General features: G+C 43.0%; 3 protein-coding genes across 4 annotated transcripts; 2 read left to right on the top strand and 1 right to left on the bottom strand.

Moving 5' to 3' along the window:
- Nucleotides 1-458: 458 nt before the first annotated feature.
- Nucleotides 459-3,318, bottom strand: LOC135166544 (odorant receptor 13a-like). 2 transcript variants are annotated; one of them, XM_064128868.1, is made up of 9 exons: nt 3,032-3,318; nt 2,845-2,964; nt 2,305-2,422; nt 1,930-2,176; nt 1,747-1,851; nt 1,586-1,676; nt 1,247-1,383; nt 839-971; nt 459-598 (listed from the first exon to the last, which is right to left on the bottom strand). In XM_064128868.1, exons 1-9 carry the CDS (start codon nt 3,176-3,178, stop codon nt 548-550), a joined length of 1,149 nt encoding a protein of 382 aa, XP_063984938.1. In that variant the 5' UTR covers nt 3,179-3,318; the 3' UTR covers nt 459-547. The 2 variants fall into 2 exon arrangements, with proteins under 2 accessions (XP_063984938.1, XP_063984937.1); XM_064128867.1 differs by having other exon boundaries at nt 1,930-2,191; nt 3,032-3,317.
- Nucleotides 3,319-3,954: 636 nt separating this feature from the next.
- LOC135166548 (small ribosomal subunit protein eS10-like) lies at nt 3,955-5,376 on the top strand. The gene is made up of 3 exons (XM_064128878.1): nt 3,955-4,114; nt 4,524-4,667; nt 4,994-5,376. Exons 2-3 carry the CDS (start codon nt 4,524-4,526, stop codon nt 5,327-5,329), a joined length of 480 nt encoding a protein of 159 aa, XP_063984948.1. The 5' UTR covers nt 3,955-4,114; the 3' UTR covers nt 5,330-5,376.
- A 130-nt stretch (nt 5,377-5,506) lies between these two features.
- Nucleotides 5,507-13,602, top strand: LOC135166534 (DNA polymerase theta). The gene is made up of 3 exons (XM_064128848.1): nt 5,507-5,950; nt 6,036-7,289; nt 7,568-13,602. The coding sequence occupies exons 2-3, from the start codon at nt 6,090-6,092 to the stop codon at nt 12,815-12,817; spliced, it is 6,450 nt and encodes a 2,149-aa protein (XP_063984918.1). The 5' UTR covers nt 5,507-5,950; nt 6,036-6,089; the 3' UTR covers nt 12,818-13,602.
- The last annotated feature ends 8 nt before the right edge of the window (nt 13,603-13,610 follow it).

Below are 13,610 nucleotides of genomic sequence, written 5' to 3'. Positions count from 1 at the left end.
CCCCGGTCTATGAGAGTCATGCAAACTATTTTATGGGGGTGAGGGGTGAGGGGTGAGCATGTGGAGGCCTGAGGGAGTGTTCAGTGCGAAATTGGGAACTCCGGTGAGTGCGTGACGGTGTCGTACGGTTCGCAGACGATAAAAAACGGTACGTAATTTTTTATGGAATATTATTGAATGTTGCGATGAATGTTATCCGAATAAATCGATCAGATAAATTTGACAGAGATTTTTAAATATTCCGTTATATTTTTGCATATATTCTCATCGTGTGAGACGATTCCAGAAGTTACAGTAGTCAAACCATTTGGGAGAATCATATGTTGTGAAAATTATTTTTTTCTTTCCCATTCGTGGTAATTATGTCATTGTCATCACATCTGAAATTGCCTTCTGTCACGCTAAAAATACAAAAAGCCTGAGGAACACTTCGGATAACAATTGTTAAAGATGAACGTCCACCAAATACTTCAACATCTGCCGTCCGGTATTTCTGTTTTATTGTTACAAAATTATATTTTTCTCGCCTGCATGTTGCGTTATCGGGTCACTGGACTGATAACAGGAGAGTGAAGAAGGACATGGTCATCCTCATGGCCTGAAATAATTAATTAAATTTTATAAACTAATCAACGATTATTGAAGTGAGATAACAGTGACGAAAAAATTTTCCCGTGGTAATATATAAAGGAAATATGTATAATACATATAAGAGAAATATTATTTGGATTATTTATTATTATGTATATATATTTTTGATTTTATGTATTTAAAAAATTGTTTCTTTGTTTTTTTTTTGAATGGGGTTTTTTAGATTAATCAGTCAATTTCAAATTACCACTCCAAAACTGTCCATTGACATATAGTAGAATTTTCCAGCTGTTATTCGACATGGAGTGATACTTCTCATCATGAAAGGTAGCATCATTTTTTGGAATTTCCAAGGTATCCGGTACCACTCATTTTGGTAACTAATATTGATAAAAAATATTGTCAAGTATATTGTCAAGTGTATAGTGTGTCTGACATCAAGTAGAGACATCGAGGAGAGAATAATTCAAAACTTGTAAATTGCATTTCGAAGTGTTAATTGGGAATCGGTCAAAATTCAATTCGACAAGTCGTTTGGTAATTTCTAGTCAATGGCAGTGATAATGGACTCCACAGACAATATTTCCATTGTCGGGATTCCACAAATTACTCCGTCATTTTGACTGAATATTTCTCTCCCTGCGGTGAAACTCACGCTGATATAAATACTGATTCGGTTTGCACTATCAGGTTGTGCCCCTGCCAACTAGACCAGAATAAATGAAAAATTGCACCGCCGTTGAATACGGTAAATCGAATTACCTCACTCGGTTCATTGATTTTTACAACACCCTAAAGATTCATCATAATTAATTATTATCAGAAATTAAATGCCCAGTGAGTTGGATTCGTCATTTAAATACCATAAATCTAGTTCATGCGTTGGCATTTTTGAAAAACAGATATGGATTTTTTCTAGATTTTTCCTATCACTCATACTATATTTTTCTTTATCTGATTTAAGAGGTAAATGTATGAGTTGAACACCACTTACCATCATGCCAGTTAACGTGATAAGCCACATATTCAAACCGACAATTAAAAATAGTGCGACTGAATAGGACGACTCCAAATCTTCAATAAATCTGTTCGATGGAAAATGCAAAATAATTTTCAATGAAAAAAGTTCGTCTTTGAGTCCATCGATTATCTTACTGAATAATATTAGTTTGCAAAGTGGCACACAATTTTATTCGTTCATAATAACCAGTCGTGCGATTGTCACTCGTAGTCTTATCGCATAAATCCTCCAAATGGCGCCTAAAAATATTTAAAAAATCATAAATTTGGCAAAAATCATACATATCACAATTTTCATAATTTCATTATTTGACTCACTTCAATATTTCGCACATTCCACACGTATGATTGATGAACATTGCGAATAAATTATCAAAATAAACAATTGAAGTCACACTAACGGGTACAGTCAGATATGCGTGAATGAGAATATGCATATAATATTTATCCTGATCAATAAAATATTCCGTCTGATAAAGAAATATTCGTGGACGAGACTCGTTCCGTGGTAACAGTAGATCCAAAATTTTGGGCATTCCTGGGGACACGAGGTACACCCCGAGTACTGAATACAAAGCCACTGTCCAATTATTTCATCAATAAGTGGTGGCGAGTTAGAATAAATATTGTCAGTATAATTAAAACAGCCGGGATGATTATTAAGGGTATATATTTATCCAAGTAAATAAGTACTTGCATAAATTCTATTAATTTTCCTCCCCCGGTCCGTAAATACAATCAGCAAGTCAATATCACGTTGGAGTTTCAGACTCTCCCAGTCTCTCTCAATTTTCACTAACAAGTGTTTCATCTGAAATATCAATAATTAATCCATCGATCAGCCTTTTCAATATATTTCTATTATTTATATTATTCATTAGAAGACCCCCTTTCAACTCACACACGAACGAGCACATATATTCGAATAAATATTTAACATATCAAATTAATTTAAGAGCACAAGGATTTGAGAAACAACAGGTCATTAACTAAAGTGAGGGTAATCGCAAAAATGGAGAGTAAAGATACAAACGATTTTTTAAATAAAAATTACTTAATTATTATTATGAACGTTTAACGTCTCCAAATTGTCTACTCAACTACTCGCACTTCTGTCACTTTAAAAACCCAGTGAACAAACGGAATAATCGCTGAAAGGAATTTCTAACAATTTCAATATATCGATGATATATGATACAATAATGATTGATGATTGAAATTTAATGAAATTACTTGTTCTGTATTTATCGCCCAGTTAATGAACTTGATTATGCCTATGCCATGGCAGCAGAGCATCGGCATGCACTCCATGACCAGATCAACATCATTCAGTGACTCCACAAACTTGATAAACTACACAAATCATTGAAAATTAATTATTTCAATAATGAAATTGTTATCGAATGTGATTCGTCGATACCTTCGGTAAATATATACTACCGACGAATAAAATCCACATGCATTTTAAAAATTTATTTCTCCCCGGGGATTGGAACGGCCACTGTCCCATGAACTTCAAACCGGCTCTGGTACCGCTGTAGAGGGAACTGTCCCATATGCTTCCCATCGTGAATCTGAATAGCCACTAAATTCTGTCCACCTGCGAGATGAAAAAATAATTTAGTTTCTGGCGATGAATTGTTCACTTCATTGAAGATTCTCTTGGAAAAATTAATAGCGATCATTATATCGGCATTGCCGTTCCGGGAAAACTCATTCGCGCGGGCCGTTAATGACTGTTGCGTCACAGTCAGTCCATTTTCGTTAATTCATTGATGAGGGTGATGTGTCTGAAGTACAGTCTACGAGGCCTATCATCGTGTCAATAATTCATGGGCTCTATTCTTCTGTTGGAGACCGATGAAACTGAAAGTACATTCATAATTCGCTTCCGGCGACAAAGTGACGGGTTTAATTGAAAACAATTGCTGCTGGACGTCACAGTGGTCTATAGGAGTCATCAAAGTTGTTGGTGAATAGATTTATTATTGCAATACATTCGCGAATATCTGAGAAAATAATATAGATAGACAATTGAGGCAACAGTGCTGAATTCGTGATGCAATTTGTGATTTTTCTGGGGCAACAGGAATTTTCTAAAATCGATTGTATCGTTTTTCGCGGTTTTTCGGGCCCTGGGTCTCCTCGAGGAAAAAGGGCCCTAATTACGGATTCATCTCCTTTAGTCTATCCTCTTTGTGTATAATCATGTATTCATTAGTTTTTCCGTTTGCAACCCCCCGTCGGCAAAGTAGATTACGGTGACAAAACGCAATGCGGGTGCTTATCGGCAGTAGATAAATTAGGGTTCCATTTTTATTGATGAAACGCCATCTTGAAGCGAAAGACGGAGGGAAAAATCATCGGAATCGTCTCTCGTAATTCTTGTTCTACGGATAAATATTCCTTTCCGATTACAAACGCCAATTGAGGAGCGTTCCACGATCCTGAATTCCGCCGAAAATCGTTGTTAATCTCGTGCATCCTCAATAACAGGAGCAAGGTAAGGGTTTCGTTGGAATTTCGGTTAATAATTCTCATTATTTCTCAAGTATTTTTTATGATTAATCCGAACTTCCGACCTTCGGGGGCTATCAAAAATGTGATGTCAACTTAACCTCTAAAATCATCTGTGCACAACATCAAAAAGTTTCATTGTTCATACGTGTGATTACAAGCCACGTCTTTGACTCAGATTGTAAATCTCCCAGGTGTCAAAGATGGAATTAACAGCCTTGACAGCCAGTGTAGCATGTACCGTTCAAAATTGTATTGATAATTACTGGGTGATGATTAGTAGAGCAATAGTTGGGGTTGTGGAGTGCCCGAGGGTTTCTCAGGAGGGAAACAGATGAGTTAATCTAGAGGTGGTGGTAATTGAAGCCAAAGTAATGAATTTTATGTCTTCGCAGATGTTGATGCCCAAGAAAAATCGTGTTGCAATCTATGAATACCTCTTCAAGGAGGGAGTTATGGTAGCGAAGAAGGACTTCCATGCACCAAAACACCCCGAGCTGGAGACCATCCCCAACCTAGAGGTCATCAAAGCAATGCAGGTAAGCTTTTTCTCCATTGGAAAAATACTGCATATTTTTTGTTTAAAATTTGATAAACTAAGAGGAGATGAGATCATCTCAGATGGGGATGAGATTTATTTTTATTGTTAATTGGTGAACAAGTGTCTAGGAATTCATCACATCTAAAATATAATGTGCATTATTTTCTCTCAATGATGAAAATAATTGTTGTGTTGTGAACAAGGATGTTGACATTTCCTTTTGGAGTACTTCCCCTTCGCAAAAAATCCTAAATCGTTGATTGACTTTTATATTTGCCAGAATGTTGAGGAGATTTATTGATGAGTTTCAATTTTTCTCCTTAGTCCTTGAAATCCAGAGGTTATGTGAAGGAACAGTTTGCCTGGCGGCACTATTATTGGTACCTGACAAACGAAGGTATTGAGTTCCTTCGTGGGTACCTCCATCTCCCACCAGAGATTGTTCCGTCTACGCTGAAGAGGCAACCTCGCCCAGAAACAGCGAGACCAAGGCCAATCTCAGGCGGAAAGACTGAGTCCAGACCAACTGAGGATCGGGCGGGATACAGGCGTGGACCAGGTGGTCCACCAGCTCCTGGAGACAAGAAGGCGGATATCGGCCCTGGTACTGCGGATCTCGAATTCCGTGGTGGATTCGGTCGTGGCAAGGCTCCACAGTAATCTATTTCATTTGTATAATGTAAAATAAACAAAAAAAAAATTTAAAATTATTGTTCTTGCATCATTTATTGGAACTTCAAATCATTGGAGCGATCCCAAAGAGTTTATTGAAGGTAACAGACAGATTTGCAGGATCTCATCCTTGATGAACTTTCAAAATTAAAAGGATTACTTTGACAATGTTTTCCAACCTTCTGAGATAACATTACATTCCAAATGACTGTGAAAATATTGAATTTATTGAGAGGAAATGAAAAAGTCCTGACTTTAATCGTATGAACTTCTGAAAAAGTAATTTGAGAATTTTTGCGAGCTGTCCGTTAACGACCCGTAGAATTAACAAAAAGTAATCAAGAAAAAGACACTGATCTTATGGAATCAATCAATAAGTCAAGTCCTTGAATTATCTCCAAAAATTCCAAAAGCTTTTAATCTCTTAAATACATATTCCACTCAAAATGCCAAAATAGATCCCCATAAAATTAAAAACCCCTTGTCCAATCACAATCTCCAATTTTTGGAGCACGTCTTCAGGCGCATGCGTCGTGTCGCTTTAAATTACTCATACAAAAACCGGTAGAACCAAAACAGTTACCCCTAACCAACAGGACTCCGAAAAAGGTAAGTGAAACTCTTGAAAATCATGAATAACTCGCGTGACAGTTGAATTAGAAAATTACTCAGCTGTTAATGTTCTTTCCTTTAGATCTAAAAAGATTCGCACTCTTCAACATTTCATGCAGAAGAAATCGGAGCAGCGATGGTGACGCTGGGTGACAGCACCCTGGCGGCGCTGATCCAGTCAGATGACTTCCTTTCCCTGCGATCCTCCAGAGAGCCCTTGAAGGAGACTTCTCCGAACCTCCCCCACCCCTCTAGAACAGTTAAACCCCCTCTCCAGACTTCAAAATCGAAACAAAACGCATCCTTGGAAGCATATTTCAATGAGAGTCTCGTCCTCTCCCGGTCGAGATACACCCAACGCACACAGAAGACGCTCCTGACTCCCCCCAGGTCCTCAAAACGACAGAAAACCTCAAGAAATCCCTCTCCGTCGAGCGAAGTGTCCCACAACGTCACTGATATCTCGTCAGCATGTCAAGAAGCTCCATTACCATCACGAGATGAGCCTCAGGATGGGACTGACTTCCGAACTTCCAATCCCTTATCATCGAGGACAAAGGAACCTCCCTCCAACACTTCCAAAATCTCCAGCAAGACTTCACTAATATTGAAACATCCAAAATTCTCCTTTCGTGCAGCAAGAAACCTTCAGAAAATCCCCTCTATTCCATCAGAATTATCGCCAGATCTTTCAAAACCATCATCTAGCAGAGCTCCGAAGGCTCTTCAGACCCTCCAGAAACCCTCATCCTCGTCTTCACAGACAGGTCCACCAAAAATTTCCACAAAAGCTGGAGTCAGCTCTGTCTCTACATCATCATCTTCTAAACATCAAGATCAACCCCTCCAAAAACCTGCTGCATCATCTTCAAGCGGAAATTTCCCAAAAATCTCGACGATTCAGCCTTCCTTACAACCATTCCCAGACGCTTCAAAATCCCCTACCTCCGGTCGTCAGGACCTTTCCGAAAACTTCGAAAAGCTCTCGCCATCGTCCTCGAAGTCTGTATCCCTTAACCCCTCCTCAATTGCCTCATCCTCACTCGTGTCCACGCAAGCTCGTCTGAAATTGTCCTCTTGGGGTCTCCCGGTGACAATCCTCCGGAAATACCACTCGAGAGGGCTTCACTCCATGTTTCCCTGGCAAGTAGCATGTCTCTCTACCCCCAACATCCTCAGCAAATCCAAAAACCTCGTCTATTCGGCACCGACCTCTGCCGGTAAGACCCTTGTCTCAGAAATTCTCATTATCAAAACCGTCATCGAGCGTCGCAAGAAGGTCATTTTCATTCTGCCATTTGTCTCGGTGGTTCGCGAGAAGATGTACTACTTCCAGGTAGGAATGACATATGGATAGTGGAGTTTTGTGCACGTGAGACTCCAGCGGGTCAATAGCATAGTGTTCACAAGGGTGGAAATTAATTTTTGACTAATAAGGGGTTCATAGCACCAGCTAAAACCGAGTGATACTCCATGGGGTAAAAACCACTTTTCTCATGAGCATCGAAAGTTTTTTTTTCCATCAGAATGTGTGGAAAAAGGACCTGGAGCATATCTGGAATAGTGTATCATAGCTCATGTAAAAAATAACGATAATTTACCCTCCCCTTGCAGGATCTACTGTCCGAATCCGGGGTGCGGGTGGAGGGATTCATGGGTGGGGTCCAGCCCCCCGGGGGATTCTCATCGACAGACGTTGCGATAGCAACGATCGAGAAAGCGAATTCACTGATCAATCAAATGCTGGAGGCAGGAGGGCTAGGAGACCTCGGGGCAGTTGTCATCGACGAACTCCACCTCCTAGGCGACCCCTTCCGTGGATATCTCTTGGAACTTCTGTTGACGAAACTGAAGTACATGACCCTTAAACAAGAGAACGTGAAAATTCAGCTGATAGGCATGTCCGCAACCCTCCCTAATCTCGATGTCCTAGCAAAGTGGCTGGATGCAGAGCTCTTCAAGACAGATTTCCGGCCAGTGCCATTAAAGGAGCTCTGCAAGATAGGTCGAAATCTCTACGACGATCAACTGATCTCTCAAAAGACCCTGACCCCCTGTGCCGAACTCCCTCAAGACCCCGACGACATCATCGCTCTCTGCTTGGAGACCTTGGCCGATGGCCACAGCGTACTGATCTTCTGTCCCACCAAGAATTGGTGTGAAACTCTAGCTCGTCAGATCTCCAGTTCCTTTTCTCATCTTGGTAGAACAGATACCCCGATTGGCCAGAGTTTACGTTCTGAACTCAACAAAGACGCCATCATGGACACTCTGGAGCAACTGAAACGCTCCCCGTGCGGTCTTGACAGTGTCCTCAGGTCGACGGTCTCCTTCGGGGTGGCATACCATCACGCAGGCTTGACTATGGACGAACGCGATGTCATCGAAGGGGCCTTTCGCTCCGGGGCCTTGCGTATTCTCACCGCGACATCGACATTGAGCAGCGGAGTGAATCTCCCAGCAAGACGCGTCATCATCCGGACGATTATGTTCCACGGTCGTCCAATCGACACTTTAACTTACAAACAGATGATCGGACGAGCCGGACGAATGGGAAAGGACAGTGCGGGAGAGAGTATCCTTATCTGTAAGCCTAATGAGCAGCCAGCACTGAAGAATCTTCTGACATCTTCACTTCCGCCTATTGAATCCTGCCTCCAGGGTAGCGCACCCCTGATCCGAAGCCTCCTGGAGGCAGTGGCGTCCGAGGTGGCTTACACCCTGGAGGATATTCTCCTATACACCAGGTGTACCTTGCTAAGCTTCACAAAAATTCCGGAGGAAGTGGAAAGCTCAACAAAATCCGCTGTCAACTTCCTCGTAGAGAACGAACTCCTGCTTCCACAGGTCGCTGAATCCGGGGAGCGACGGTGGGTGGCAACGCAGCTGGGAAAAGCCTGCCTGGCAGCTTCAGTTCCTCCGAAGGATGGTCTCTTCCTCTTCGAGGAGCTCCAGAAGGCGAGAAGGTGTTTCGTTCTGGACACAGAACTGCACGTGATCTACCTCGTCACGCCCATTAGTTCCAGCAGTCTCATCGGCCAGATCGACTGGTCCATCTTCCTGAGTATCTGGCGCGATATCTCGGACAGTGATAGACGAGTGGGACAGTTGGTGGGTGTCAGCGAGACCTTCATTCTGAGGGCGACAACAGGAAACATCAGACAAGGAAAGACTCTGGACGCTCACAAACGATTCTATACAGCTCTCGCTCTTCACGATCTAGTTCGAGAGGTTCCCTTGAACGTCGTCTGTAGGAAATACTCGTGCTGTCGAGGCGTCATCCAGAGTCTCCAACAGACAGCTGCGACCTTCGCGGGGATGGTGACGCAGTTCTGTCAGAAACTTGGCTGGAACTGCGTCGAGCTCCTGGTGTCGCAGTTTCAGACGAGACTGCAATTTGGTGTCTGCAGAGAGCTGTTGGACCTCCTGAGACTGCCGTCGTTAAATGGATTGCGGGCTAGAAGTCTCTTCAAGGAGGGAATTACGACTGTTGCGGAACTGGCTGTTGCTGACGAGTTGGATGTTGAGAGGGCACTGTATAAGGCACTTCCTTTCGAGAGCGAGAGGAATCAGCTGGGAGAGGATGGCCTCGACGCCGAGAGGAGGAGGCAGATGAGAACCATTTTTGTGACTGGGAGGGATGGGTTAACTCCCAGAGAAGCTGCTGTTCTGATTGTGAAGGAAGCCAGGGTGATGGTGCAGAATGAACTGGGAGTAGAGGGAGTTCACTGGGAAAAGAAAAATTCATTTGGAGGCACAGCACAGAGCACTTCTGGCTCGGTGTGCACGACCATTGGTGATGTGGAGGACGTGGTCAGGAAGGAGTCAGGGCTGGAGAACTTGAGCTCATCTGAGGTGGGAATGAATGATGGCGGGATGGGGGCTGCAGGACTCAGACCTCAGGACGTTCAACAAGTTGGTAGAGATGATGTTCAAGATTCTTTGAAGACAGATGTCCAAAATCCTGAAATGGTGACAGACGTGACCCCAAAAACTCCTGTAGCTGAGGAAAAATTTGATGAAGGGTCAGGTGAATCATCGGGACCTTCAGTGGAGCCATCAAAAACTCCCAGGATCTCGTTACTAAGGACGTCCCTGGCTAAATCATCAGCATCCAGAAGCCCAAGCCTCTTTGATGATAGTTTAGGCCTGGACACTGTGGAATACGGAATTTTGGAGCAGAACGTCATTGATCTCGACAACTCTGTGTTCTCGGAGGAACTGTCGTCTTTCAAATTCCCAGGAACATCCGAAAATCCGTCCAAAGTTCAAATCGATGAATTCGTGAAGCCAGAGACACCCCAGTCTCGTCCAGCTTCAGTGACTGACGAAAACCGCAGTAAGTCCCTGATTTGGGACGAGGACTCGTGGAACAACACAAATGCCGTCCTCGAACAGTTGAAAAAACTGAAGACTCCACCGAAATCGCAGAAAATTAAAGTCCTTTCCAAGGAGAAGTCGAGTCTAGAGAAAGTGAGGAAGACTTCGAAGAGGAAGTTGAGCAGTCCAAGTGTGGAAATGTCTCCCATTATGAACGTGATAACTTACAACAGCCCAGGAGCGCTGTCCACAGGATCCAATAAGTCTGAGGACGACATAATTGTCGCTTCCCAGAGTATAGACAGAATCGGCAGTGCTACGAAAACGAGAACTAGGATGAAACTGGAGTCCATAAGGATGAGAACACAGAGAACAGCGACGAAGACCCAGACAACAATTCCAAAAGTATTGCTTCGTCAAGAGATATCCAACATGAAGACTTTTGTGTGCGACGACTGCAGCATTATCGTGAACTCTGACGACGAAGTCCAGAAGAGGACAATCAATCCGTCAAGAACGAAGACAATTCTCAAAACTCAGAAAGTCCAGCGAGAGAAGCTGAAGCGACCAGATTTCAAGGACCTGGAGATCGTCAACATCACGGAGAAGGTGAAGTTCAATGAATTCAGGCAGAAACTGGCCTCCAAGTCAAAGATCTCGATAGCACTAGCTTGTGAAGCGTACCTGAAGGACACGATAACGATAGGAACGAAGATAATCGGGGCGTCGAACCTCCAGGAAGTTGGCAAACGATCGAAAAGAGTTGACACGTGTGTTCACAATGACAAACGTCTTTGTGGGGTGGCGCTGTCTTGGGGGAAGTCCGTCTATTTCTTGTCGTTCGACAACTCCTCAGAGGCGAACAGAGTCGCCATGAAGGAGCGGGTTACCCTGCTGACTGAATTATTGAGATCGAGGATTGTCGTCCGGTGCTTCTCCACGAAGGATACTTATAAGACCCTCTTCAGGTGCTGTAGTATCACACCGTCGTGCGGATTTCTGGATCCTCAGGTGGCCCATTGGTTGCTGAACCCAGATTCTCCTGAGAAAACCTTCGCCAATTTGGTCCAAGAGTATCTGCCAGAGGCCCTGGGCCTCCTCCACCGGTTAGGACCTTTATCTGGGCCTTCAGGCCCTGGGTCAAACCTCAAGAGCTCCACCTCCAGCGACCTCAGAGCGTCCACCGAAGCTTTGCTGACATTCTGGATGCAGCACGCGCTCTCAAAAAAACTAGAGAATATTTCCACGAGATTATTGAAAACCTTTGAAGACCTAGAGATGCCGATAGTGATTTTGCTGGCCAGAATGGAGCTCACTGGGTTTGGGGTGAATCTTCAAGCTCTCCAAGAGCTCTCGTCAGTCATCCAGGATCAGCTGACTTCAATAGAATCCAAAGCTTATACGATTGCTGGTAGGAGATTCAATTTCTCCTCGTCCAAGAGTGTAGCTGGGGTCTTGGGGATGAATACCACGAAGAAGGTCTGCACCAATAAAGCAGTTCTCGAAGCCTCGACAGATCCCATCGCTAAACTAGTCGTCAACTGGAGGAAACTCTCCTCCACGCACACCAAGATGGTTTGTCCCCTACTGATCCTCGCAGAGAAGTCTTCAAGGATTCATGGGACCTGCGTTACATGCACTGCTACTGGGAGAGTCTCCATGCACGAGCCCAATCTTCAGAACGTTCCCAGGGACTTCGAGTCAGCAGACAACAGTTTCGTTATCAGTGTCAGGATGGCATTCGTGTCAAATATGGGGAACGTGATAGTCTCTGCTGACTATTGTCAATTGGAGTTGAGGATTCTCGCGCATTTTTCGGGGGATGATAAACTCCTGGAGGCTCTCAGGAAGCCTGGAGATGTCTTCAAAAATATTGCCGCTAAGTGGTACAACGAGGACGAGGAGAAAATTGATGATGGCATGAGACAGAGGACCAAGCAGTTGTGCTATGGAATGATATATGGAATGGGGACGAGAAGTCTGGCTGAAACTCTCCAGGTTGATGAAACAGAGGCAAAAATCTTCATGGAAACCTTTATGAAGAGCTATCCTGGAGTGAAGAGATGGCTCACTGAGGTCGTTGAAGAGGCCAGGAAAGATGGCTTCGTGGAGACGTTGATGGGCAGGCGGAGAAGCCTTCCAGCACTGAGGAGTGAAATTTCTGGGGAAAGGGGACAAGCAGAAAGACAGGCGGTCAACACCAAAGTCCAGGGGTCTGCTGCGGATCTCGCGAAGAAGGCGATGGTCGATGTCGATGCCAGGATTATAGAGGAATTCGAGGGAGGGGGGCTCGTCCTGCCTGAGATGTCTGTCAGGAGAAAACTGAGGAGCAGCAGAGATGGGGGGTCTAGAGGGGGCTTCCTAGTGCTCCAACTGCACGACGAACTTATTTATGAAGTCAACGAGAAAGACCTGGGGAGGGTCGTTAGGAGCATCAGGGAGGGGATGGAAGGGGTGGCTGGGGTTGGGCTTAAAGTGCCACTCCCAGTAAGGGTCAAGGTGGGAACAGCCTGGGGAAATCTTGAAGAGTATCAAGGGGATTAGGATCTTGAAAGTTTTGGAGTTATATTTTGTAAAATTTATTTATTTCGTTGAAGGGGGTTTTTAGTTGTTGATCATTGTAAATATTGGGTGAATGGAGATTTTCATGGAGATTTTTAAAATACTTTTTGTGCTTTTTGTAAATTGAGGAGATTTACAGAGAAGTTTCGGTGCTTTAATGAATGATAGTGATGAGGTGATTTTTTTTATACTTTAGAATTTTTAAAAATGAACTTGGAACATATCGTGTATTTTGTATCATATTGGATGATTAGAATTGAATCAATTTGTAAATAGGCAAAATATTAATGAGTAATTTATAAGGTTTTTTAAAAAGTATTTCATTCCGTTGAACGGGTTTTTGAATGTCATATTAATTAGGGATTGTAAATATTGAATGAGAATTGTTGTATGGATGAGGATGTTTATCATTGTGGCTCATATTTTTTTACTCCACTTTTTGGGGATTGTGTGATGAAGTTCAGTGATTTTTAAATATTTATAACAATGAGAGGAAGATTTTTTACACTTCAAGCCTCACTACTTCATTGATGATATTCATCGTTTAATTTTAATTGAGCTCCATGATTAGGATTGATTCATTGGTGGATGGCAGGAGTATCAACGCCTATGTTCTAGACTTGTAACAAAAATGTTCAATAAACAAATTGAATTTTTTACTCTCTAAATCGTGCAGTTTTCTTAATTAAATTTTTCAAAAAGTAGAACCCTACTTCTAACTCAAAACTCATTAAATCAAAATTGGCCTCTCAGAGGCCACCAATTTACGACAGGA

The sequence above is a fragment of the Diachasmimorpha longicaudata genome, chromosome 10 (genome assembly GCF_034640455.1).
Source record: "Diachasmimorpha longicaudata isolate KC_UGA_2023 chromosome 10, iyDiaLong2, whole genome shotgun sequence".
NCBI classification, from domain to species: Eukaryota; Metazoa; Arthropoda; class Insecta; order Hymenoptera; family Braconidae; genus Diachasmimorpha; species Diachasmimorpha longicaudata.
Note: the sequence above shows the minus strand (reverse complement) of the source record. Positions and strands in the feature narration are given on the sequence as shown.

Bases quoted from the DNA above. Each gene is read 5' to 3' on its own strand.
- LOC135166534 (XM_064128848.1), top strand. From the start codon at position 6,090: ATGGTGACGCTGGGTGACAGCACCCTGGCGGCGCTGATCCAGTCAGAT. The intron at 7,290-7,567 runs GTAGGAATGACA...CTCCCCTTGCAG, and splicing joins AGAAGATGTACTACTTCCAG to GATCTACTGTCCGAATCCGG.
- LOC135166544 (XM_064128867.1), bottom strand. From the start codon at position 3,178: ATGGGAAGCATATGGGACAGTTCCCTCTACAGCGGTACCAGAGCCGGT. The intron at 2,965-3,031 runs GTATCGACGAAT...TGATTTGTGTAG, and splicing joins GTAGTATATATTTACCGAAG to TTTATCAAGTTTGTGGAGTC. The intron at 2,423-2,844 runs GTAATTTCATTA...TTGATATTTCAG, and splicing joins GGGCGATAAATACAGAACAA to ATGAAACACTTGTTAGTGAA.
- LOC135166548 (XM_064128878.1), top strand. From the start codon at position 4,524: ATGTTGATGCCCAAGAAAAATCGTGTTGCAATCTATGAATACCTCTTC. The intron at 4,668-4,993 runs GTAAGCTTTTTC...TTTTCTCCTTAG, and splicing joins AGGTCATCAAAGCAATGCAG to TCCTTGAAATCCAGAGGTTA.